The 26,680-nt window shown below is 41.6% G+C and overlaps 2 protein-coding genes across 6 annotated transcripts; both read right to left on the bottom strand.

Annotated features, from left to right (window-relative positions):
• Nucleotides 1-85: 85 nt before the first annotated feature.
• endouc (endonuclease, polyU-specific C) lies at nucleotides 86-3,273 on the bottom strand. The gene is made up of 8 exons (XM_084363924.1): nucleotides 3,166-3,273; nucleotides 2,927-2,983; nucleotides 2,754-2,853; nucleotides 2,559-2,670; nucleotides 2,352-2,473; nucleotides 991-1,103; nucleotides 690-840; nucleotides 86-572 (listed from the first exon to the last, which is right to left on the bottom strand). The coding sequence occupies exons 1-8, from the start codon at nucleotides 3,174-3,176 to the stop codon at nucleotides 297-299; spliced, it is 942 nt and encodes a 313-aa protein (XP_084220050.1). The 5' UTR covers nucleotides 3,177-3,273; the 3' UTR covers nucleotides 86-296.
• Nucleotides 3,274-4,815: 1,542 nt separating this feature from the next.
• On the bottom strand, nucleotides 4,816-25,525 carry ppfibp1b (PPFIA binding protein 1b). Of its 5 annotated transcripts, XM_084364070.1 has the most exons (28): nucleotides 25,371-25,525; nucleotides 19,578-19,659; nucleotides 18,286-18,491; nucleotides 17,531-17,620; nucleotides 17,308-17,421; nucleotides 16,825-16,953; nucleotides 15,430-15,522; nucleotides 14,970-15,062; nucleotides 14,166-14,283; nucleotides 13,959-14,003; nucleotides 11,688-11,749; nucleotides 11,505-11,589; nucleotides 11,175-11,314; nucleotides 10,816-10,913; nucleotides 10,105-10,165; nucleotides 9,730-9,916; nucleotides 9,278-9,310; nucleotides 8,535-8,676; nucleotides 8,295-8,426; nucleotides 7,946-8,096; nucleotides 7,727-7,838; nucleotides 7,526-7,614; nucleotides 7,117-7,239; nucleotides 6,878-7,003; nucleotides 6,609-6,797; nucleotides 6,190-6,354; nucleotides 5,924-5,989; nucleotides 4,816-5,829 (listed from the first exon to the last, which is right to left on the bottom strand). In XM_084364070.1, the coding sequence occupies exons 2-28, from the start codon at nucleotides 19,639-19,641 to the stop codon at nucleotides 5,746-5,748; spliced, it is 2,997 nt and encodes a 998-aa protein (XP_084220196.1). In that variant the 5' UTR covers nucleotides 19,642-19,659; nucleotides 25,371-25,525; the 3' UTR covers nucleotides 4,816-5,745. The 5 variants fall into 5 exon arrangements, with proteins under 5 accessions (XP_084220196.1, XP_084220197.1, XP_084220198.1 ...); XM_084364071.1 differs by lacking the exon at nucleotides 9,278-9,310; XM_084364072.1 differs by lacking the exon at nucleotides 13,959-14,003.
• Between the last annotated feature and the right edge of the window lie 1,155 nt (nucleotides 25,526-26,680).

Here is a 26,680-nt window from a genome sequence, read left to right as displayed (position 1 = left end):
ACAAATGGGCACGAGTGGAAACAAAACCTCCTCGTTGGAGGTAAAAAATGATAGGTAACAAGAAGGGGACATCAAACACATCAAATATTTGATTTTTAAAAGAATTCATTACTTTTATTGAAATATCATGACAATAAATCAAGTTAATCATCCTGATAAAAATCACAGACATGCACATCTAGGTCCTGCACTACACTATCACTGCTGTATTAACCACAGTGCACCGGTGCCTCAGATTCTTGGTCGTGAACGTGACGAGGATGTGAGCATCACTTTGCATCAGAGGAGCCTCCTCATCAGTGTGAGTGCTGCCTGAGATGTCTGCTGTTGCTGCTGAGCAGTTTGGGGTACGCCGTCCCGAGGGAGCGTCCGTGTCTGATGACCACCAGCTCCATCTGACACTGGTCGATGTTGACCACCACCGTGGTGCTCCTGTCTGTGTTCAGGAGGAAGACGATGGTGAAGAGCGCCATCTCGAACTCGGGGCTGGTCCCGATGAAGGCGCTGCCGACGGGCTTCACCAAACCGTGCCAGCTGAACTGGAGGTTCAGGACGTGGTCGTCTTGATCGGGCTGCGGACAGAAACATAGAAGACAAAGTCAGACACAGTTGTGGGTGGATAATAAAGACAAGAGTTTATTTATTTGTTATGTTGTCACAGAAAGAGTCTGATGAACTGTTGGACTCACTAAGTCATGGTCCCTGGCCTTGTATCCTTTGTAGTCCAAGTGGCTGTTTTTCTCTTGCAGGTAGAACTGGATCCAGTTGTGAAAACCGACGATGTCTGATCCGGATCTGGTCTCTCCAACAAAAACATGCTCGAATCCACTTGAGTCCAGGCTGTGAATGTTTAGAGATACCACAGGGGAAATAAAATACTACTTCAAAAACAGGTCATAAACAACTGCAGTAAATCCCTCGACCGCTTTCCGTACACACGCTGATTTAACGACGTGATCGTCTGCTGGGGTTTGTCAGGGTGTTTCTCACCCCGCGTTCCTCTGTCTGTGGTAGAGGTGGAACCAGATCAAGTTCAGCTGGCTCTTAAACTGCCTCAGGTCAGAGCTGGACTTCCCTTTGCTCACCAGGTACCTGTGAGCGCGCTGAGGAGGAATCACATTCAGGACGTACAAGTCAATGAAATATGGATATAATTATTTTTAACTTAACTTGACATCTTTTAATGGCATCACTGTTGACTGTTTGGTGCCTTCATGTTTGTTTTTATCTTCTGGAAACGTTTGCTTTTGTTTGTAAGTTTTCCATCATGTATTTTTGCTATTTTTGCATATTTTTTCTTTTCTGTTGTGGTTTGTTGTTTCATGTGAAGTTTTATTTCATCTGTTTTTCATTTGCACTGTATTGTTTGGTTTTTGTTGACAGTGCACTATTTTAATTTGTATTTTCGTGGTTAAAATAAAATTAAGTAAACACTGAAGTCTTGTAAGCACTCTGTGGAAGAGAACGGGGATTCAATAATGGTTAAAGAATGACACCAGAGGAATCAGAAACATGCTGAAGAATATATTTACATTTAGTATAAGCTTTTCCATGTTGCATTGTGGGTAATGTAGGCACGAGGTTATGAAAAGGCAGAAGAGTATGTGGAATAAAACAGGCGATATCTCTGGTTCTGCTGTATTGATATGTTGGAGCAATGGACTGTTTTTTTAAAAACCTGCTGCCTACATTACCAACAATGCAACTTAGCTTGGAGTGACATCACTGGATGCATCTTATCAGATTACATTCAGCTTCCTCTGGAGGCTTTATACTACTGTTCCCACATAAGCAGTCGTACTTCCCAAGACCTGTAAACACACTTTAATGTGTAAAATTGGCGGAGTTGCCCTTTATATTGTTCCCATGACTACCATGTCCACTTTCTTCATTTTATTTTCCCCTTTAAAATGCTCTTTGTTTAATTAAAGTAACAGTTTAACAGTCCACCGCTCACAAACATGCCTTCTTCTTCCAAACATAACAAGTACTCCGTGTCCATATTTTTTCCACTGAACGTCTCCGGGGAGACAGCTGAGGCCAAAGCTGCATTCCACAGCTGCTCGCAGATGTTTCAGATGTTGTTGTTTTCTAACTTTCTAACATCGTGAAGTGAATGTGTTCAGCAGGAAGAGACAAACCTCCCTCTGGAGCTCAGCTGCAGCCTCAGAGCCACAAAATGTAGGAAAACTGAAAACAGTCAGTGGGAAACAAAACAACTTATGGCATACGTTATATACATTATGTTTTTACTCTGAGAGGCCTGAGACACCCAGAAAACAAACAGGTGTAAGAAAAGAGGCGTTGGTGGGGCTTGTTAGGTGCAACTGGTTGTAACATGTCAGATGTACCTTCATGACTTCTGTCTGTAAGACGGCATCCAGGAAGAGATTAATCTCTGTCAGCTCCTCTGCTGTGACTCGTTCGGCCACGCCTGTGGACCGCTCATAGTTGTCCAACAGTGTGGTGAATCCTGCAGACGCAGAATTTCAGTTTTATTTGTTATAGTGAGATCTGAAAATTAGCTGAGATGGAGAAAAACTGTGTCTGTCACTCACGGGAGATGGTGGTTGAGTTCCTCAGTTTGGCCTCATTAACGTTGGAGAACAGAGGCTGTGAGGCGTGATCCTGCACAACATGGCTGCCCTGGGTCACAAAACTGGCTCTTCCCTTGAAACACAGAATAGTTTTTGTTTTTAAATACATTATGCATGTAGATATAAGTGTGGTCTGACTGAGGAGAGGCTCCGTACCTGGACTGAGATTGTGTAGTCTACCCCAGGTGTCATGCGGTTCACATCCAGCCTCCACAGCTCATTGAAAATATTGGATAGTTCCTGATTTACAGCTGGTCTGTGAGGAGAAATACAGACAACTGACAAATACTGACAAACACAACAGCTCAAGAGAAATGTTTTTACTGTACCTTAATGCACTCAGTCCACTGAGAGACACTGTGAGGAGGACAAAGACTCCACACAACCTGAACAACACACACAAAAAAGACTTCATCTAGTCTACTGTCCAACATTAGGTTAAAAAAACAAACAAAAACAAACAATATCAGTAGTTTGTGTGCAGTCATAAAAGAGTTATCAACTACACAACAATGTCCACATGGAGGAAATTAATTTTCAGTGTTTGGACAAAAATACAAGCACATACCTTGCAGCCATGATTCTTCTTCCAAGCTTCCTCTCCTGCAGCTCGACTACAGCAGACTATTCTCTTGTCTGTCTCACTACAGGTCCAGTCTCCACCCGCACTAATACCCCGCAGGACCATGTGAAGCAAACTGCGCATGAGCAGCATGTCCACCTGTTTTATTTTTCAGCCACCAGAGGGCGCTTTCTGCACAGTGTGTTCACATGCAACAATGGTGATACAATGATGAAAAGTTCAACAGTAAAATGCATTTCAGTGATTTATTTCTGATTTTATTTATAGCCCACAGTTTCTCACAGAGAGCATCAAGTGTTGTAAGAAGTACCTCAAAGTCATACTTGAGTAAAAGTGAAGATATAATGAATAAATAAAATGTGAAAATGGCTACTTGCACCTGCAAAGTAACTACAAATTTAAGTTATCAGATGAATGTAGTGGAGTATAAAGTAGCAGAGATGGATATACTCAAGTTATGTACAAGTAGCCTACCTCAAAATTGTACTTAAGTACAGTACTTGAGTAAATGTACTTAGTTACACTCCATCACTGGAAAGCATGTTTTGCAAATATCCAACACAAGCGATCAATCGGAGTGCAGATTTCACCTTTATTTTAACTTTAATTACCTTCAGTCCATTTGCTTATTAGAGAGCTGCATGTAATTTGAACCCTTATACGGAAAAGCTCAGTATAAATGTTTCCTTTGTTGTCTTCACAAATCATGTAGCAACAAGTAAAATATCTGTTCACCTGTTTGTTTTTTCCCTATGCTGTTCATCTTTCAGAGAGGAGAGAAAGAAGCTGTAGATGGGGTGTATTGTAATGGAAAACATGTTTTGTAAAAGACTTAAAAATTAATAATTTGTCACTTATTGTGATGAATGTGATCCGTTAGTCGTCCCAACAGGTAATCAGACTTAACCAATTAAACCTGTCATCAAACTATTCCTACCAAATAAAAGGATTGAAACTGTGTGCAGAAAGATGAATCCAATGTTGAAATGTTCATGCATCTAATCATGTGATTTGAATGAATGTAACTAAAATCGCCCAAAGTGAAACACATTTTTGCTGTTTTTTGGCACGATGAAATAGCACAAATGCTTTAAGTAGAAAGCCAAAACAAGAGGAAACTATAGGAGGAAAATGTTTAGTTTCTAAGGCTGATTATCAAATTTCAACCTCAGTTAAATATTATGAAGAGGAAAATGTATTTCAGTACAACATATGAACAGCCAAGCTTTCGTCTTGTCTCTCCTCTAGAAGTGAACATATTTTGGAGCCAGGGATATTAGATTTGTGTCAATTATTCACACTTAAACTGTAACCTGGGTCACATGAAAGCCCCATTTTAATCAGAGGGTCCTTTACTTCATGCTGGGTATCAATTTTACTGTTTCTGTGAATGTTACACCGTATAATTTAGGCCCTGATAAAACGGCGAGCTGCAATGTCAGAACAGAAGAGTGCGACCGATATAATCCCTCATTTCATTTATTGCCTGTATCTGTAGTGAAGAGTTCAGTTATACAGACATTTTTTTGGGACTTGTAGTTTACTTTTCATCATTCAGCAGTGAAATCAGCAGTTTTACCTTCATCTCTTTGGTCCTCAGTTCATGAGACGTGTGTGAGGGGAAAAAAACCAAACTGATTTAAATTACTTTATTGATCTTAGAAATGGATAAACGTTTAAAAAAAACAACACAGTCTATTTTCGCAGGTATGTTCAAGGGTTGTATTACAACATTATCATTTTGAAAAAATCTGACATTATCTCACAAATCTGAATATGCCACAACACTTTTTCTTCATAAAAATAACTCTGTCAGCCAACACGGTTCCATTAAAAATCGATTTATAGTAAAAAATAAAATAAACAACAAGCTGTTATATCAACGTGTTGGACTTCTATACCATGCAATGATATTTATTAGGCTTTGTACTGTTTGATATGTACTGATGCAAACGCATATAGAATATTACTGTTGAGTGAAAAACCTTTAAAATGTTCAGCGTAGGATAAAATAAAAAAACTATTTCTATTTCATTAGCCAGGCTTAGTTCTGTAGAAAACATAGCAGCTGTTTCAGTTACTACTTAAACTAAAGTCTAAAAAGGGGGAATAAAATCGCCTCAACTTCTGAATGAAGTCCATCTCTATTTTTCAACATTTCTACAGTCAAAAGGCAACTTAAAAGACATATATTAAAATCTATATGGCATATTTTATTTGTCTTTGTTTTTCTGCTGGAGTACGTGACCGAGTACAAAACATCTCCAGAAGCCAGCTGGCAGGTGAGCAGTGGTGTTGCCCTTAATGTTCCCTCTGTCATCAGACGACAGCGACAAAGTTCAGGAGTAGAAGTGGCTACTGGACTGCGGGCTTCCTCAAAACACCGTTGTTTGACACTGAAAGAAGAAGGGCACTAATACTTTCGGCTCATCTTTGAACGTAACGCTAAGAAGAAATGTGGGAGCATTCTTGGGGTTTTGTTGAGACAGGTCTGTGTGCGGGTAGAGAGGGGGTTGGCACAGAGTTTCATTCACAGCAGGACCAGGTCTTGTGGTGCCGTCAGTCTCATGCGTTGGAGTCCTCGTCTGTTACGCTGGGGTTCGGTGAATTTGAAATCTCTTTGAAGAATTCGTCATCTTTCAGCATGCTCTGGCACAGTGCAGAAGGAGAGAAAATATCAACTTTACGACCAAAAGCTGGAGTTAAATGTGTAATGTGTTCTGGTCGACCCTTAGATTCTTACCGTTAGGTTTTGAATGCCTTCAGAGAAAGCTCCGATCTGTCTCACAGTTCCCTCAGAGTCATCCATCTGTGAGGCAAGAAGCAGATTTCAACACTGGTGACGATGTACACAGTAAAAAAAATACCAAACCTAAGTATATAAGTGTTTTTTCCTTCTCATGCACATAACATCTTGACTTCAGATGTACGGTTTTTGCAGTTATATATAAAATTGTTTTTGGTGACATAACATTATTCTTAAATAGACCCTTTGAAAAACAAGCTCACCTGTTCGAGCCTGTCGAGGTCGTCCTCGTAGATTTGAAGCTCAAAGCCTTTCTGAAAGCTTCGTCCCTTTGGCATCTCCACGTCCATCGGACACACGTACTCCTCATTCTCATCCTGCTTTTTCTTCCTCAGGCTGCCAAAGTTACCAAACGACAGTTTCCTCGGCTGGTGTGAACGAGGAGAGAGAAGACAAAGAAATACAGTTAACAAATCTTTGTTTTCTGAAGATTTTATGGGAGAAATGTATGATCAATGTGGGATTTTTGATTCTGTTTCTGATAAGAATATTCAATTTGTGCAAATCAAAAAATCCCCCCAAAAAAACAACATCTTCTTGGATATTCATTACCCGGGAATCCTTGTAAGCAGAAGTACTTCTAGTACCATCGACAATCTATATTCAAGAGCTCATGTGTTACCTTGACCTTCGTGGTGGCAGTAAGCAGAGTGTAGTCTGGATTTTCAAGACACTCCTGTTTGAGCTGCTGAGCCTCTGAGCCAATGAGCAGGTTGAAATGTGTGGCCAGGTGGCGGCGCAGCAGCGTCTTGTTGGGGGGGATGTTCAGCAGCAAAGCCATGGTCTCTACGTTGAACCGCGGCTCCAGAACCTGCAGAGAGAAAAGACGTTTGAGGAGTGGATACTTTTAGGAGAGAATCTCTGTTTTCCCATGGAAGACTGAACACTCACCATCAGGCCTCCGTGCACACCGCTGCCTCTCAGGTTGGGAGCGTATTCAGCGAGGTCCACAGACCGCAGCCACTCCATCACCCTATGGTTGGTCCACTGGGAAATCTCTGCTGGAGAAATATTGTTCTAAGGGAAGAGGATGGAAATGTTAACATACAGCCGAAGCATTATACAATGAGAACGCGAAAGAGTAGAACAGGCTGCTGAGCTCCGTCAAATGAGTTCTCAGGTGGATGCACCTCGTCAGATGGCCTACGACGCAAACAGTTGGGCTCGTAGTTGTTGAGTCGCAGCACTTGGATGGCTCTCTTGATACTGAGGTGATGCAGGACGCTCCCAACTTTTAGAGAAAGCAGGTCATCCTGAGGGACAGAGTCAGACATCAATGGCTTAGTGTGATACCAAAACAAGTAAATGCAGAGAAGACTTTCGAACATGAACATTCTCTGACAAAGAAGTCTCTGTAAGGCTTTCGCAGTTTGAGCAGAGACAGACGCTGTGGCATTTATTCAACACCGTCCCAAATATGGAGGGTGAGATCAGGACTCTTTAAGCCATAGTCCTAATGCGAGATGGCACCGTAATCATCAGAGCTCCGTATCTGTGGGGTCTCTAGAGGGAGCGCATGTGTCTCGCCAAAACACTCACCACTGTCATGTAGTGCAGCATGCGACCGTCCACCCTCCCCTCATCAAACTGGGTCTTATACTGAGGCAGGCCGATGTCATCCAGCCATCCTGTGAGGAGAGGGAAAAAATAAAGTGTCATGAGAAAGGAAGTTATGTTTACAGTGAAGCAGGATTCAAAACACAGAGCATTGGTAACTTCATGTCTTTAGCCGGTACTCACTCGTCACCCAGTTGTAGTCCAGCTTTCCCTTGTTGTCCTCCTCCTCTGAGCCGAGGGCCTGCAGAGCCAGCTGCAGCTTCTTTCTGTGCAGCGGGTGTTTGATTCCCAGCTCCTACACATCCACAAGAAGACATGGAAGGATTATACACAACATCTACAACAAGAATACTTTGCGTTACAGCTTTGCTAAACTAATCTAATTCTTCTGCTTCATCTCACCCTCTCCAGGTCCTGTTGTGAGGCCTGTAGAAGCGTCTGACCGGAGGAGATCCACACACGAGCCATGTTTACATAAAGGCCGAGCCCCTGGTCCTGCAGCCAGTCACACACCTGATCCTTTGACCAGCGTGCAAAGGGAGCGTCAACTTCACTGAGGAAAAGAAACGAGAACAGAAAAGTCAAAACTTTTGAAAGTATACTACGTACATTTATGATTTCTTCATTATCCTCACAAAGACTGCTTTGTGAAAACACTCACATGATCTCTGAATTTCATTGTGCTCCAGAGATTCCTAACACAGAAACCACATTCTGAGTCTCATTATTCAGGCTGAATGCACAGACTTACTTGTTGACTCTCTGGAGGTCACGAGACCAACCCAGTCTGGGTCCCGCTGTGGCTCGCACTCCGCCTCTCTTGAACTCTCCCTCTGGCAGGTTGTCGTCCAGGTTAAATGTGGTCGATTGACTTCTTTTTAGCCTTAAAAAAATGATATTCATTTTTCAAAAATCTAGCTGAATCTGAACTTTTATATCCATGTGTTTCTTTTAATCAAATCTAAAGATCCTCATGTCATTTTTTACTTACTTCCCAAACAGTTTCTTTATTCCTTTGGATTTCTTCTTGCCCTCTGGGGTCGTTGGGAGTGTGTGGGTGCTGTCGCTGTTGGTCGACCTCTGTGGCATCCCGGCCAAATCCAGATGATCGGTACCCTGTCGCTCTGTTTCAGCTACACAAACAGATGCCCACAGAAAATCATCAACAACTTGAGCAGCAGCGAGGCAGACATGCTCAGGGCCAGTGGAGGGACCCAGAAAGAAAGACAGACACATGACATCGCCTAGACAGACTAGGAAGTCATGGTGGTTTGCGTTAAAAGCGGTTTCCTTTCTAGTATGCATGCATCAGACACGGCTGATATCTGAATAAAATGGTCTTGTTGTATTAGATAAAACAGGGAGTTCATTAGTTGTTTTGTTTTTGCTATTTAGTGGGATGCCTTCAAGATCCAAATAAATCATTTGAGCTGATTGTCTGGATCTCGACATAGATTTCGTTTTGGTGAAGGGGTTTGAGAGTGAAAACAAAAACATGCAGGCACGCAAGTAAATCAACATACACAACAGACTGGCTGTATGTTGGACGTATAGTGGGTAGTGACAAGGGTGTGGCTGCTGAAGCGCTGCAGCTACTGAGACGTGATATGATAAAAAAAGATGTGAGCTGAATGGATGAGCTTAGAAAAGGCACATAGGAGGTATTCAGTAGTTTCCTTTGTTGTCTTCGGAGAACTACTGCAACCCTACAATGACCTGCGGTCAATACTGTACCTAGCATAGGCGCACTTGCACTCCGGCTGCGGTCTTCATGTGTTCACAAAGCACACGCAACACGGGAAAGGGTCCAACAGAAAAAAGAACAAGACAAAGGGCAGAAATTATGATTGAAATAACAACAGGATTGGAGCGGTGGAACAAACACAGACACAGACACGAAAACGCACATAACACAGAACGAAGGGCACAGAAACGGACTTCCATAATTAACTGGGGACCACAGTTTGTGTGGGCTGCAAATTATGGTCTTGGTCCATGTAGTATATTCCATGGGTGTGGCTTGGGAAAATAAAAGCGGATCATGGTGGAAGAAAAACCTCCAGGGAAAAAAATGTCACTCTCCAGTAAACAGCCAGTCAGTTCCACAGATATCTGAACATCTAAATGGCATCAAATACAGACCGAGTCACCTTTTACAGCTGCTGAATCAGGTGGTTCGCTCTTACCCAGGTTAGGTGTACTGTTTGTCTTCTTGCCCCCACGGATCTTGAAGAAGCCCTTTCCAAAAGATGAACGAGCCTTTCTCGAGCCAAAGCTGTCGTCTTCTGTGGTGGCAGGCAGGTTGGCAGGCAAGGTGGCAGTGGGACTCATGGGGGGCTTTTCACTGATCTTACTGATCTCTTCACTTGTATTCTGAGAGAACAAAACACATTATGCATTTAGAAATATTTTATCTTTAACTGCCTAAAAAAAACTGTACTGTGGGATATTCTAAGGGTTACAAACACTATGAATGCTATTGTGTATTTAACAGATTTCTGAGACAAATGGTATGAAGACGAGAGAGCAAGATGAGTAAACTCAAACTGTGTTACCTTTACCTTTTCATTATTGCTCCTATCCAGCTGGTCCTGGCTGCCAGTCTTTGTGGCATCTTGGCTGCTGAAATGACAGAAAAACCAAAACAATTCACACACTTCACTCATGACGGTGTATTGGACCAGAGCTCGTCTCACATGGTCATGAGAAGGAGCGCCGAGGGGCAACAGGATGTGAACTACCATGACCTCTCGAGTGTAACTTAAAGAGGGCTACTGAGGCACTTCCTCTCACTCTGTTTGCGTAAACAGGCCGACACCTGTTTTGTCCATTTGCTGCAGTCATACAGAGTAAATTACTACTCTGCTCTCAGCAGCACTCTGTAAACAAACGTGAATTCAAATGGTACACAGGCAAACTGAATAACTTAATCAACATGTTACAATCTTTTCTAATAAGTATGTTACTATGTATTTTATACAACACAGCACAGCTATAAATATTGAGGGGCAATGGGACAGACATTTTCAGCATCCTATTTAAAACAGTTTTCATTGATTGTGTTGACAGAGACATATTTTCAGTATATTACTTGCCTACTTGTTACTGTAAACAGCCAAATGTTTTGAAAAGCTTTTATTCATTCAAGGACATGAGTAGTGGCAAAGAAATGATGACTTAAATATCATTATATTCTTTAAAAAAACATCTACATTAGCCAAACTCCACCTACAACTTAAATTGCAGTGTGTCAATGCATGTAAATATTTCACCTCTCTACGTCTGTCGGTGCAGTCTCTGACAGTCGTTCTGGATCTAAAGGGCTCGGTGTGGGTGAAGGTTCTTCCAACAGTCCATTGAGGCTCTCCAACTAAGCACAGATATATCAGAATGAGAAGACATAAAACAAGACAGAAAATACGCAGCTCTAAAATCCAAGCGAGCACTGTCTTAAAACATTAACTTTAAGCTACAGGACAAGAGAATCTTTTGTCAGCTACTCATTAGCAATAAACTAGAAACAATGACACACACACACAAAAATTACATTAGTAAACAGTGGGACATTGTTTAAGTAGATCCTATCTGCTATATAATTTTTTTTAACGCTGTATATTGTTAGTAGACAAACCTCGTCTGGGCTCTTCCTTGTCAGTTGTTCAACATCTGTCATTTCATGATTTTGCAACTCCATAGACACTAAATTGACGGGCAAGAATGTGATGGATCCATCACTGTGAATCTCGACATGCTCGTTATCTTTGGTTTTCTCTGTAAAACACAATGAATAAGATGCAATTAAAGTTGACATGTAAAATATAAGCCGTTTTATTTGGCATCGATCAGCCCATCTCAAAGCTCTGAGCAACACATTTATCTGACGAGACATGTATCCCCTCTAGACAGCCACAAGTCCAATGGACATTAGATTAACATTATTCATCTAGAGGAGTTATCTAACCTTTCTTCCCTTGCACTGACATCACCATGTCTTGAACTTTCTTGTACCGCAGCAGCGACTGCTTCAGTTCCTCAATCTTACGATCCTGCAGAGGAAAAGACAATTAAAACACAGCGAGGCAAATTGGCAGAACGGAGAGCTGAATCGATTGGTGCAACACAATCACAAACTTGTCAAATGTACCTTCTCCTCATTGGCTGCCATCAACGATTCAACTGCCTTTTTCATTCTCTGCACTTCCACATCTAGTGAGCAAAGAAAAGTGATGAGACAAAGAACTGTAGTGTTCACGTGGGGATGGATAGTAAGCCTGAACACACAAGGAGCAACTGGAGGATTTACTTCATTCAGACCACACAGGCTGCAACGTTACTGACTGTCATTACAGTAACATCACAGCCACAGTCTTTGTTTTGTAAGAGTCCTTCAAACAGACGTGTCATGTCCTTGTGTACACAGGTGTTTCACTTTGGTAGAACATTTTCACTTTTCAGGACACACACAGCTACAAAGGTCTGTGAGCAGTCAACCCTCAACACGAGCAGTCCTTTTGATTTTATCTCCAAGTAATATAAAATAAAGCTGCATTATTTTTGTCTTTCCTATGAACAATCTACACACAGTGCTGGTAGTGAGAAAGTCACTTAATATTAATATCTGCGCAGCCTTGGGTAGAACATCTGATTGCAGGTCTGTTGTTTATAGCTTTGGTACTTTGGATACTACTGAATGCATGAAAGATATAATATGTAACATTTCTGCATTAAAATGTCTTCAAATGTTCAGTAAGCCTGAAAAGTAAAGGTCGGTTTCATTTGGTTGCCTGTTGCTTTGACTTCAAGGGAAACAACAGATGATATATCAAAGAGTGAAAAAGGAAGTCTGCAAATGTAATTGAAAACATCTTGAATACATTTCTTTGTCGTTCTGCCCGAGTCACGTCAGATAAACTTCAATGACAACAGTGGTTTTTAAAATCTCCCACGCTCTTTCTTGACGTCATCAAGTGATGTCTTTGTTTTCACTGTAGGTTTCACTGAGATTTTATCGTTCTAAACACGTGTTGTCCAAAAGTATCAAAATATCGATATTTTTGACAACTTTAATCTCTAACAAGAAACCTAAACACACTGGTAAGTGCTTTAAAACATGTTTGAAGATGTGTGACATACATCATATAAATAAGAAGTTTTGTTTAAAGCCTCCTGTACAATTCTAGTGATGTAAACTTCTGAGCACCATCTCTGCAGAGTTATGTTGAGGGAGTCTGAGCCTGAATGAAAAATGAAATTGTTCTACATAGGTGAAGTGTCACTGATCGGCGTAGGCACAGATATAAAGACACAACTCACAACACTGTCACATGACACTGAACATGAACACAACATAACATGTTAGCGAGGCACACACTGGTTGATGATGGGAGCAGTGGAAGGTTTAGAGGAGTTTGAGGAGAGACACTGAGGGAAACGGGAGGTGATTATTGTTGGAGGACATGAGGCAGGAGGATGAGTGAGCAGCCTGAATGGTTATGACAAACAACACAATTCATTCCTCATTCCTGTTGAAAACACAAAGCAGACATTCCTCGCTGCTGTTCCAGGTTGGACAGATGCACAGCTTTTGGATGACAGGGTTCCTACACATCTTTTCTTTCAAAATAACACTTTTCCAGACGTATTTGACATCTTACTACAAAAACCTAGAAGTTTTTTATGTAAATAAACAAGTTTTAAATACAACTGTTAATACATATGTTATGCAGTGACTATGTATGCTAATATGTTGCAATTCAAAGATATTGCCAAATTTTCCTTAGACTAATTTGGTCATGGATGTCCAGATTTGCAAAGTTCTAAGGTTCTTGGGACCGGCTGCGACATACAGGCTAGAGGCAGCTCTGCCTCGGGTTTGGGCGTTCAGTTGCACGCCAAACATCTTGTGGTGCTCTCAACATCAGTGTCACTCTGGCCTGTGATCTCTCACGCAGTGGTAAATGTCTCGACTGTGCTGGCTGCCGGCTCCAACTGGCATTAAAAACACTTGCGTGATCAAATTATTTTTAGATTCAAGATTATGCAAGATAGATTTAGTTTAGATTCTGAATTTCATTTTTAAGGACACAGAACAGGGGCAACAGTCTGGAAACACATATTTTTTACACTCTTCTCTTTCGTTCATACTTATCCACACCTGGAGGTTACTAAAATCTAATTCCATGCTTTTCCATACTGCGTAGGAACCCTGGAATGACCTTTGTTCACTTTCCTTAAAGGGTTGACAGCCGTTGGACAGGTTGGTGATGTGGTGCTCTGTGGTCAGGTTTTAGCGCTCCAATGGGTTATAATGGACAAGCAGAGTTCAGGTGGCTCATGCTCGTTCATGCAAACAGGGGTTGCGATGGGTGCAGCAATAAGGTGCAACAATAAACACAGGCATAAAAACCCCCCTTACGTTTTTCTTTCAGCCTCTTTCTAAGAGTTTCATCTTGATGAGAGACTAAACGGGACAAAGAGTTATGAAACAGAAACTGGTTGGTTACAGATTCTGACTTATCCTAGTGCTTTGCTACTTATAGACAGATAAACACGTGTGAACATGAATTTAAACATCATGCATGTTCATCTTCAGTGGGGGTTGCTTTTCGACTGGTTTTCCCACCTCTCTCCGTGGGATCTGCACTGCTCGAGGCGATGGCTTTGAAGCCTGTCTCATCCTGTAGCCTCCTCATCTCTCCGTCTTTGCCCTCCAGCTGCCTCCTCAGTATGGCTAGCTCCTCCTGTCCAACAGACGACAACAGTGAGGAGATTTCCTCCACAGAGACACTACCCCCGCCCCAACTCCCCCACCCCAACTCCACACTACAAACAAACCACAACACAAAAGGTTCACAGATGCTGACGTGGCGTGCAGGCACGCAGGCCACACCTGCTCATGTGAGAGGTGAGTTGTGAGCACTCGCGTCTGGGAGGGCTGAGGTAAAATCAAATACAGGAGCCATTAAACAAAAACATTTGTTTTAGTGAACAGAAAAGGATCAAACATGGTTACAGACACATAAAATTGTAAATAGGTTTTAATGAAGATCAAAAAAAGGAAATCAGTGGGACAAGTGTAAAGAGGGATAAAGAAAGACACAGAGAAACACAACTTGCCAACTCTTGACAAAAACCCAAAATTAAAGCATACCTGTGGTTTAAGACACTGGTGCAGACTTAAGGAAGTGACTAAACTTGACTTTTTGCATTTTGCTGTACTGCACATTTCAGTACAGAGAGTGATTTCATTGTTTGCAAAGTGACATCATTGTGCCTAAAATAGCAACAAAAACAAACTTGGAAAACTGCTGCAGACCAGATATGATGTTTTTTTCCCTCAAAAATAAAAACAGAAGAGGAGCCAAAGGGAGAGGTCAAAAACCATAATCATACAGCAAGCAAAGCAGTCATCCTGAGAAAAGCCAACCTTCATAGCCTGGAGTTTGTGCTCCTTCCTCTGTTTCTCATACTGCATCTGGCCCATTTTGATTTTCAGGCTAGAAAGCTTGGCCATTAGCGACTAGCAGTAGAGAGACAAACCAAGGAAGAGAGAAAAATAGAGATGCAAGAGGTGAAAGATAACGAGGTCAAAGAGGTGGAATACCCAAAATTCAAAACAGAGATAGTTATATCAATTCAGAATTGAGTTATTGAATTATTTGTGAGCCGTTTACAGAAGCAGGAGGATATTTTAACCTGAAAGAATGTGAACTGTTTCAGTCGTGAATCCGCCCAAACAGTTTTTAACTATTTCAACATCAAGAGGGGTTAAAAAAAATGTGTTTAGCTGGAGGAGTCAGCGCCGGAAGATATTCAACCAGCCAGGAGAGAGTAAAACGTTGGTCATAAAAGTTTTGCATATAAACCCTGAAAGTGTGACAACTCACCTTTGTGGATTTAAGTTTCTTTTCGTACTGCATTTTTTCACTCTCCAGATCTGTCAGCCTGTACCGCAGTTCATTCATTTCAAGAATCAGATCCTAAAAGAAAAGAAAATGTATGTCACAGAATGGTAGTGAAAGAACAAGCAAACTCCTAAAATAAAAGCCATACAATACTACTTTTCAGTTAGAAGTTCAAATCAAACTGGTGGCACACTACTGAACAGTAATGCCACTTTCCAGAAATCAGAGGGAAGCGTGCATGCACTCATAGAAGATACGCTTGTGACAGCGTAGGATGTAAACATTAATGGCGTCCTCCTCAGCTGACCTGTACTTTTAGCTAGCTTAATTAGCTACCCTTTTGTCCATGGCTACATGCACGCTTCTTTCTGTGCAGTGATATGGAAAGAAAATAGTTCCTACATGAAACTGCTCACAACAAGGTCTGTGGATTACCTTGAGGAACCCGGTTATGATTTCTGGAAGGTGACATTACTGTTGAGTTTTTAAATGTATTTTTGGTGTTTTGAGCGCCACAAGCCAAGTGCTATCTAGTTCTATTATATTTTAGAGAAGGCCAACATCTCTTCTTCTTAACTCTCCGAAACATTACAACTCACACCAAAACAATCTAGATGGATCAATAGCACTACATGCAAGAGGATAAATATGTATGTTTGATTTTGGGGTGAATTATACACATCTAGCCTAAGGTTTAAAATCCATTAACCACTCTAATCTGATCTAACTCAGCCTAACTGGTACAGTCCAGTATAAATACACTAGAACCGTTTGAAAGGACTGAATTCCTTGGAAAGTAGACGCATCAAAGCAGCAGCAGTGAGAAAACGAGAGGAAGCTGCCGGCAGAGGAAAGTGATTTATGTGCAGCGAGGCGGAACATGGACAGCAGCTTTTTTGTTCCAGTGGGGTGGAAGAGACGGCCGCGCTGCTGCAACAATAACATGACGTGTTTGAAAGCTTTCCAAGTATTCTGCCTGGTTCATCCGGGAGCAGAAATCTCCCTCATCTCTAGTAAACAAATGATTGACATCTGAATGTTTGTAATCCGACCAGAGGGTAGAAAATTCAAAAAAAGGTAAAAAAACAACTCTTCAGTAAGGTTTTTCATTTATATTCAAGACAAACGCAGCAGGCACATTTCCCATGGATAGTACAGTGTCGTTTCCTCAAAGAGCTTGAACTCCATCTGACTTTTTCTTTCTTCCTCAACACACAGCTGCTGTGAGACTGACAATAAAACAAGTCCCTCTCCCACACAGGTGTCAGACAACATGAATGAGTGTTTGTTTGGTGTGTGGGTAAGTGTGTGAGGTTAGAGAGAAAGGACATAGGCAGAAACAAAGAGAATTTCTGTCCTGTGAATGAGCTCACATACCTCACTGTCCCTAAATCTGTCAAAGTCCAGTCCGTCCTTGTCCATGGTGTTCAGCTTCAGCTTTAGGTTGGACACTTCAGACATCAGTTCGAGCTTCTGCGTCTCCAGCGCAGTTCTGCAGAGAAGCTCCTGCAATGATAAATGAAGACTGGTAGTAAAAACATTGTGGTTGCTATGCAGTCAGTATTGGCAGTGCAAACAACATTTGGTGGTGTTGTCTGGCCTATAATGATGATGATTTCCAAACGTGCAAAGGTTCAGAGCTTTGTGCTACGGAGAAACAAATCTCAATAGCTGACAACAAGCACAAGGAACAAACAAAGCAGATGTTTGCTGACAGAAGGACATGAAGTCAGAGCTTCCGGTTACAAGTCAGTGTCTCTTCCACACATGTGAACCAGGCTTTCGCTGTTGGGTAAATCTTGATCCTGCGCACCAACAGTTTGTCCTGAGCTTTGTTTCATATGACACACAAACACACACCTGTTGCAGCATCTCCTCAGTGGCGTTGAGTTTATCCCTGTGCTCGTCCAAACTCAAGTCCAGGTCTCGAATCTTCTCTCCCTGCGCCTCCACCTGGTCAGTCAGCACACTCACCTGCATGGAACCACAAAGTTACTCCTTTATATTTCTAACATACATATGCATTAGATATTTTAGTCTTTGTGGAAATACTCAGATCATCCAAGCATTCCTGGATTGGTACCTGAAGAACCAGAGACTCCTTGTCACTCTCTAGTCGGGAAAGCCTCTCCTGGTAGTGGTCTCCCCCACCCAGAGAGATGTGCCCATTAGACTGCAGGGAAGGAAGAAAATATATAAAATTCAATCTGTTAATCTTACTTCAATTACTACACTGCACAAACAAAACCTTACATGGCTGAGAAGGAGACTCAAATTCAGAGTGAGAGAGAGTGAGTTACAGCGTTACACAAAAGCTCTGGCATTTATCAGGCCTACAGCCCATCAGTCTCCCAAACAGCACTCTGGTTCCCAAGAAGTCAGCATGTTTGTTGCAGCACACTGGCCGTGACATTCACAACGGCAGCATTTCATCTTGCATTCTCTGAGAACTCAGCGGAGGAGGACAGTTATGTTTTCGCTTAGCAAACAAGTTTGCCGTGTACTTGCACACAGGACTTTTAACCCACACGTGTCTGCATTTGGAGAGTTTTAATGCGACACAGAGTGAGCACAATCAGAAGCAAACCAGATGTGCTTCAGCCTGTTTGGAGCACATTCTGTCCAAGCATGGCAGACAAAACCCCTGTATGGTTACACAACGTAGTGCTGTACAGTACAGTACAGTACATATCAAGGGTAAAAGATTCATTAGGATTAATATAGAAAAACACATTCTTGCTCTCAACTAATGATGAAAGCTCCACACCTGTGCCAGTTGCATTACATCATCTGTTCAATATCTCCGACAGAGTCTACTGCAGCATGTATGCGTCTTACCAGGTGACCATGGAGCCACTCGACCAGACTGTCAGCTGTGGAGTCAGGGATCTGGCAGCGTAGACCTTCCCTTTCTTCTGTGTCCATTAACTCCAGGCAGCTCCTCAGGTCTTCCAAAAGTTGAAGTGCCCTCAGGCTGCCCATGAAAGGAGAGGTGGGCGACTGGCAGTCAAACAGCCCATTAGAGTAGTCCAGAGCCTTGGAGCCTGAGGGGGAAGAAACACAATGGAGAAGTGAGAAACACATTAAAAAAGGAGCTAAAATCCAAAGAAAGACTTCTCTAAGAAATGATTTAGACTACTGCTCATAATAGCACAGAGGAGAGGACAGGGGAACGTTTTTGACTCTGGTCCTCGTAGTTATTAAAGCATACATATCAAAATTCACTGTGCCCCACATGAGACAAGACTTGGGATCTGACAATTTGAGATTGTGATTGATCTTGAAGGCTTCCACAATCTACTTTTTAGGCAAACTGCAGAGATTGCATTATTTAATGTCCTCTCACTTTTGGTTTACTTCCTTCACACAACCTCATTGACAAGTTGATCCACGCTACAAGCACGGACCAATGGAGTGACGTTACTAACAAGATTGCTATGCTGATTGGATTAATTTGTTTACATGGCTCTTCCTTGAGGGATTTACTGGAAACGATGCAACGTGAGCTATAGCATGCTGGCAGCATGGCAGATGTAGAGTTTGAGCCAAAAAAATAACTATCTTTAACCCAATTTTGTTTTAAATAGTTTGAATTGAATAATTCACAGGTTAGTTCAAGTCATGCTGAGGAAGATTGAGTAATAAGATCACAGTTGAGATTGTGGATTGCGGTCACAATTAAATAGATCTGACATTTTGTGGGCAGATCCCCCAACCTCTAGACAAGACTTCAGCTGCCTTTATGTATTACTAGTACTATTGTGGTTATTAAATGGTAGTTAGCAATCATAGGCTGAACTAAAGTGAGTAATTTCAATCATATTATTTGGACTGAAGTTGGACATTAATGGCACTGCTTTGACATCTGATCCTCCTGAGCCACATCCATCTTTCTAAAGCACTTTTCAATACTACATTGTGTGGATATTATTTCAAATGGTCCCTTGATGCACAATGCAAGATGGTATTTATATTAATGTAACAATTGCAACACTGGTGAACACGGCTATAAACCAAACAGCCTAAATAAGAACAGAATAAATGCTAAAACCTGTCTTGACAAACATGAAGCTCCACGCTATAACGTCAGCTCTGCACACTGGATCAACAATTCTGCAGGAGATCTTTACCTGCTATAATACCGTCCATCTGCTCCAGAGCGGCTGCCAACATGTCGCTGGCATCGGACATCATCTTGAGTCACTGATAAGCCTGGGAGGAGGAATGACACCATGTAAAAAGAGTAAACCTTTCTAACTTCATAACTGTATTTTACTTACTTTGTAAACTGAATGTGTGTATTCTCAATCGTATTGAAAAGAGCCATCAGAATACAGAATGGATAAAAGAAAAGATGTAATACACTGAAACCTACAGTAATGCTTTGTAAAAAAATATCTTTATGGCACTGGCACTTTGTACCAAGCAGTAACACATGAAAAGAAAACAAGTAACCTTGACATAAAACAAAGGATTTCAAAATGAAAACATACATGATTATTGTGACTACTAACCCAGCAGCATGATGCAGAGATAACCACAGTTTAGTCTGAGGAATAACAAATCATTGTGGCAGCCGCTCTGTGTTGTAAATGTCAACAGTGTTGGAAGAGGACAAATCCAGCAACCCAGTTACAGTGGTGTTCAGCTTTCAAGGCTAAAAAGTGCAGGAACGTCGCTTTAAGCATGTGATTATAAAAAGGTTCCCACCCAGGAATTAGGCCCGAACTGCAGTACATCCTCAACAACCCAGTATGCCTAAAAAAGGACAGTGCCTGGTGAAATGGCATGTTTGTTAGATGAGCTTGACTTTACAGAAGCAGTTAAGCTGAGCGATATTGTTACGTGATGACCAGGGGTCGGTGGCAGCTAAAAAAAACGAGACTGAAACAAAAACAACTGAAAGAAAAGGATGTTCTCTGCCGAGTTGTGAAACCCTCTATTGCTGCGGAGACTTTATGTTAACTTTGTCAGACTGATGAATGCATTTCAGAATATCAATCAGGCCATTTACCTAAAATATTGGCAAAATGAATGTCCTGCCAATAGGACACTGGACTGGCTCTGTTTGGAGCAGAGTGAAGACACATTTTAGTGTCCCAGCGTTGGACATCAGCCCAAACAGCACAACAGACCCTTTATCACTGGACGTTTAATCAAAAGGCTCTGCTGTACATTCACGCATGCCTAAACATGCATGCACATTCACTCATCTGCATATACACGTGCACAAACACACACGCGCACCTCTTCTTTTTTTAAAATCGGCTGCCTCGCATCCTGGGAGTGCCCGACGCGGCACCGTTTTCAAACTTTATGGAAACCACCCACAGACCTAACACTGTTATTTCAGCATTCTTTTGGTTACGTGTTTCCATTATGTGTAAAATAAGCGAGCCCTAAAACGTAAGGATCGTCACAACACACAGCAGGCTGAGGAACCAGCATGCCATCAGTCAGCTCCGTCGTAAACTGCTGAGTGGTTTCCAACAGTAAAATGCTGGATGTGGATGAAACGCTCCTCTCAGGCTGCCTTCAGTTACTGCCTGTCCCACTTCTTCTACACATGGGTTAGGGAGACGTACAGCATGACATTTAAAAAAAGGCAGTGCAGACAGAATCCAACAGTCAGCCTACTTCGAAAGGACAAATTTACATGCTAGCATTTTAAATTGTTAGGGAGAGAAATACTCAGATTTCTTGAAGAATTCAAAAGACGGCATTTAAAATATGTTTTCAAAGGGAACCTCAAAATATCTCGCCCACTGAAAAACTAGCAATGGCCTAGTGTCAGACAGACACGCAACATTAGACTGTAATATGCGAAGACAACAAGACAATTTATTCCACATTTATGATTTTGAGCTGAAGCGATTAGCAAAAATATTCTGCTAAAAGAAAAAAAAGGGACCTTCATTACTGTAACGTCCCAGAAAATACATCCACACTGCGGTAGGTCCATTGGAAAAAAAAAAATAAGAGAAGGAGAATATTCAACTCACTAGACCTCTACAACAAATTCACAGCAGAGGAAACACAGTCCTTAACAGCAGATTAAACAGACTGAATTTGGATTGTGATGACTCAAACTGGAAAGAAGGCCTGCAGGGCATCCCCTCCAAAACCCTGAGTCAGCTGTTCTCTCCCGACTGAAAGGCAAACATGGGTGAAGTTAACACATGGCTTTCAGCAAACAGACTTCAAACACACCCGGCCAAGACCAGACACGCTGCCCAGATACCTGCTGTCCATGTGAGTGTCAAGGGCCTGTCTGGGCACTTCATCCTGGATTCAGTGGACACAAAGAGTCCAGAAAGATGTCAGCACAGAGAATGCCCAATTACAGAGAGGTGCACTCTGTCCTCAAGTCCTGGGACGCCTCTACGGTATGTTAGTCATATGTAAACACAAGAGGGTTGTCTAGCAAACAGACAGGGTGACTTTGACAATGTTGTCTTCACTAGGGCTGCAACTAACTATTATTTTTGTCGATTAATCTGTCGATATTGATGTTTGGTCTATAAAATGTCAGAAAATGGTGAAAAACGAAAAAAGACTAAGATGACTTCCTCAAATGTCTTGCTTTGTCCACTATTCAAAGACATTCAAAACTGGGATCAGACGCGTTTCTTAAAAAATTACTCAAAATGATTAACTGATTATCAAAATAGTTGGAGATTAATGCAATAGTTGACTAAATTAACAGATTCATTTTTGCAGCTTACGTCCATCACATTAATGCAGCTAGCCCAAAATGAATGTTTGGCATTTGTGCTTGAAAAATCCACTAAATATTTAAGCTCAACGTGCTTTCATTTTTTCTTGGATTAGAAGACATTATTGGAGGATATGTCCGCACCTATATTGGCTCTTAATTAATATGTGCAAGCTTTCAATGAAAGGAGATGTCTCAAAAATCCCAACACACAAGCATCACTCTCAAAAAACAAAGTCTCACTGTCTGCTCTTCTATAAGCAGCACTTACACCAACCATAAGACACACAGAGAGTCCTATTGTTCATGGTCGCGGGGTATTTTGACTGAGAGGCATGAGAAGACAAAGACAGAAAAAAAAGTGCAGTGCAGTGCAACGCTACAGTACACATGGCATTTGCACTAACACCTGCCTGCATGTTTTCTGCATAGAGCCTCAAAACAAAACCAGAAGAAAAAAAGAGAAGAAGAAACGCATTCAAAAAGCAATCGTGCCCTTTGGTGAAAACAGCCATATAATCCATGGAGACATGCAGAGAATAATGAATACAAGGGGGAGAGTGGACCACTATAATGGCTTTTTACAAATCCTTCAGCTCTGGTCCCTTAAGGTTGGATGAACCGTCACAACCCATCCACACTGGACACTGCAGAGAGCTGAAGTGGGACAAAACGAGAGACAATCTTGTAGTTCCTCAGTCCCGAATGACCAGTTAACTACAGTATGCTCTTGCACACACAGGAAATAGGAAACAAAATAGAAACCCCCAGGGCCACATGTCTCTGAGGGGGGAATGTCTTCACAGCAGCCATGCAACTGGCTTTAACAGCTTGTGTTGAGACGCGTTGCAATAGTGGTGAAAAGGCCCGAGGAGAAAGGAATTTGCAATCTTGGCATGAATCATAGAATAGTTGTCTATCCTGCTTCTCTTTTTTTAATCCAGGTGAAGGTTGTTTTTTTTTTTTTTTTTAAATCAGTGTCGATTCCAGTGGACATGAGCAGATAGGTCTCACCAAATAATGACATTTTCCATGTTCTGAGTCATGCAGGCCTTGACTCAGTCTTTACCTTCACACAATGTTTCCGTGAGAAAATCTCAACTCTGTCATACCTCGAACTGTGAATGCTCTATTGAACACTACAAACCGAAACTGCTCAAGGGTAACTTTTCTTTCGGCATCATCGCAGGCACCGACCATATGCTGCGTGCAAGATGATTATGCTGTGAGCAAACAGTGATTTGATCTCGTGACGGGACGAATGTTTTCGTCTCCGGGTTTAGGCGTGCATGAAATGAAGCGGTGCGGTAAGCAGGCTGTGTGTCCGCTGATTCACCGGGTGTACACACAGTCAGGGCATTCAGCAGCCGCCTGCAGGGCGCTGCTCTGGAATAACCTGCAGCTATTTCCAACCCGAGTGAGCAGGCAGAATACATCATGACTAATTTTACACCTCCAAACAACGAGGCCTATATGCAGACGAGATGCGGGTGCAAAGCTGAAAGAGCCTTTTCTTTACATTTAGTCTGGCTGCTGGAACTAAAAGTAAGAAGCCCACAGGGCGTCTGTGCAATGGGTGATGTAGTGTGTAAACACGTTGAACAAAAGATGGAAACTGAGGTCTTGAGTTAAAGAGCTTCAATGTGATAAAATCTTCAAGAATTTTTCCTGCCCGTACGTATGCAAAGGATCACAGCAGCAATTTAATTTATGTTGGACAGCAGCACGCATTCTTTTCACATTAAGTCACGACTGCGCTGCTTGTATCTGAACTCGACCTAGAAGTTGTTTATCTTTGACATTAATGCAAAAAGCCAAGCAGCACTGAATAGCGCACACGTGGTGCAGAGGGTTAGGCTATGTAAATCACAACAGCAGAAGGTTTAGACACAATTGTCGTTTAGCTGTGTGTAAAAAGAGAATAGGGCTGCAACTAAAGACTATTTTCAGTCTCGAGTAATCTGTTGATTATTCTCTCCATTGATAGATTAGCTGTTTGATCTATAAAATGTCTGAAAATGGTCGAAAATCAGCCGAGATGATGTCTTAAAGAAACAAGAAAACATTAACATATAAGACTTTTGTTTCTTAACAAATTGCACAAACCAATTTATCAATTATAGAAAAAAATAGTTGGAGATTAATTTAATAGTTGACAATTAATCAATCATCTGTGCAGCTCTGCACAAGACTATAAAGCATCGCTCCATATCAACTAAAAACAGTTGCTTGTTTGAGTTTTAAAGGTCAACTTCAACATTTTTGTAGCATTGTTTCTACATAAATTCCTTGCATTTTTTGGCTGCAGTCAAGACTGGACGAATTTGAAATGAAGATCCCTTGGGGTTTTCCCAACATTTGAACATGTTGAATGAAAACTCTTGAGTTAAACCACAAAGAGACACCTCAAAAACCACAACTCAACTTCATACAGCATCTCACTCTCCAGATATGTGAGTAAGATAAGCTCCAAAACTACTAAACTTATCTGGTTTTGAAGCTATTCTGTTGTTTAGAAAAGCATTTGAGACTAACCAAACAGTCTTAAGAGGTTGTCTGGAGGGCAATACAACAGCTGCTCATATTTCCCAGCTTTTAAAAATACAAACCCAGACAGTAAACACTAAACAAACCGGCTAGTAAAGTTTACAGTCTGGGTCCATTCATCATATTCACCACCAAAGTCAATCTCACCAGTCAAAGCACCTCGGGGCAACATCAAACCAGATGAGGTGTAGAAAATGGTGAAAGAGGTGGCCCCGGGCAGTGGGAGTAACTAACCACAATGTCTGGCTCTGTCTGGAGCTGTGGCACAGTCATAAACCAGCGTTAGACTGACTTTCTCACGTCAAGAAAACTTTACACCCCCGTTTCAGGATTCATACTTTGTTGTGAAACATTAGCTAACGCTTTTAACCAGATGAAAGTATCAGAGAAACGTTAGGCTGACTCATAAAACTAACTTTAACTCCAGTGAAGCTTTATGAGCACTTGCTGTCGACGTTTTCTGACGTGCAACAAGTGAAATAAAAGTGAAATTTAACTTAATTTGCGAGGGTGCCCAGAAGTCCCTGAAGGTAGCCCAGGAACTTTAGAGGAGGAAAAAAAAGTGAACGCAGCCTTTTCTTTCGATCCAACGGTCGCAGCTCCTGAACCAAAGTTAGTGGAAATGATAAATCACAGCCCGAACAAAAGAGTATTCACTTACCGGAACTCCAATCGAGGAAAAGTCGGGATTTTCCGTTAGTTTGTCCTCTCTAATATTTCCAAAAAGTCCGCAGTGCTTGGTTTCTGAACTTCTCCGTGACCACCAGTGTTACCCCCGGCCGTCCACATCGCTACGCCATGATGTCGAAGTGACAAGACCGCTGGAAAACTTGGGACGTCATGGAGACTAAGCCCCGCCCACCGAATGCGTGGATTGGCTCGGGAGCAGGGACGTGGCGCGTTCACTGTAGCATGGGAAAAAATAGGTGAGGAGAGTTTCTCGCTGGATAGAACCGCTCACTGTAAACGTCAGCAATGGACGATGAGGATACTTAAAAAGAAAAAAAACTTTGTTCACTTATCTGTGCGAAAGATGACCAGGAGCAATCGTAATCAGCCGTAAAACTACGCGGCAAACCTTCCTTGAATACGCTTCAATTTTTTTTTTCTTTCTTTTTTTGCTGAAACTTGAAAGCTGCATACTCAAGTCTGGGAGGTGCCTGTGTGTCAGTCTAACAAAGCACAGGCGACACCAAGTGGTCCACAAGCTTAAGTGGCAGACTGAGCATTCAAATTAAAGTCAGAATGATAATATTTATAATATTAATGAGCTGATAATACCAACTCAGAAAATATTTAATAAACAGGATGTTCTCAGAGGAAAATAAGGTCCCCAGAACACTGTTTGAAGGGAGAAAAGTGGCAGGGTCCGCCACATATAAACAAAGTAAAACAGTATTAAATTGTAATGTCCTTTAATGTCAGTTTGTTTATTTGGTTTATACAGTCATGAAAATGAAGAAAGTTTGTTTATGTGGTTTGTTTACAAAAAATTAAGATCAATGAAGATCTTTCTCTTCTGTTAAAATGTCTTCCCCAAAATTACATAGAGTACCTTTAATTCAAATTTTCATTTAGTTAAAAGCATATATACGTTAGCAGCAATATGCAGAATGGTCATATTCAAATTATTTTACAGGTTATATTATTGGACTATGTTAGCCCAGTGATGCATTTCAAGGTGGGGCTAGTTTTAACAAGTTATTATCGACTTGTATGTGTTAAGCATTCACTGCTGAGGCCCAGAACTGGACAGCAGACATGCAATGAATCCCAGAGTATGCAGGACAGATGTTACAGGGTCACTCGGGGGATATCACTGCAAATGTCATGTTTTGGGTCAGTAGCCTGATGCATGTTAATCTGGCCACAATTGCAGAATGGATTTGTAATGCTGCGATAAGAACAGGTTAAAGTACAATTTCATTGTTTCTTTCTGTATTGTATAGGGAGATGCAATCAAAATCAGAC

Source organism: Pagrus pagrus (genome assembly GCF_965226575.1).
Source record: "Pagrus pagrus genome assembly, chromosome: 10".
In the NCBI taxonomy this organism is placed as follows: Eukaryota; Metazoa; Chordata; class Actinopteri; order Spariformes; family Sparidae; genus Pagrus; species Pagrus pagrus.
The sequence above is the reverse complement of the archived record's forward strand: the minus strand, read 5'-3'. Positions and strand labels throughout refer to the sequence as shown.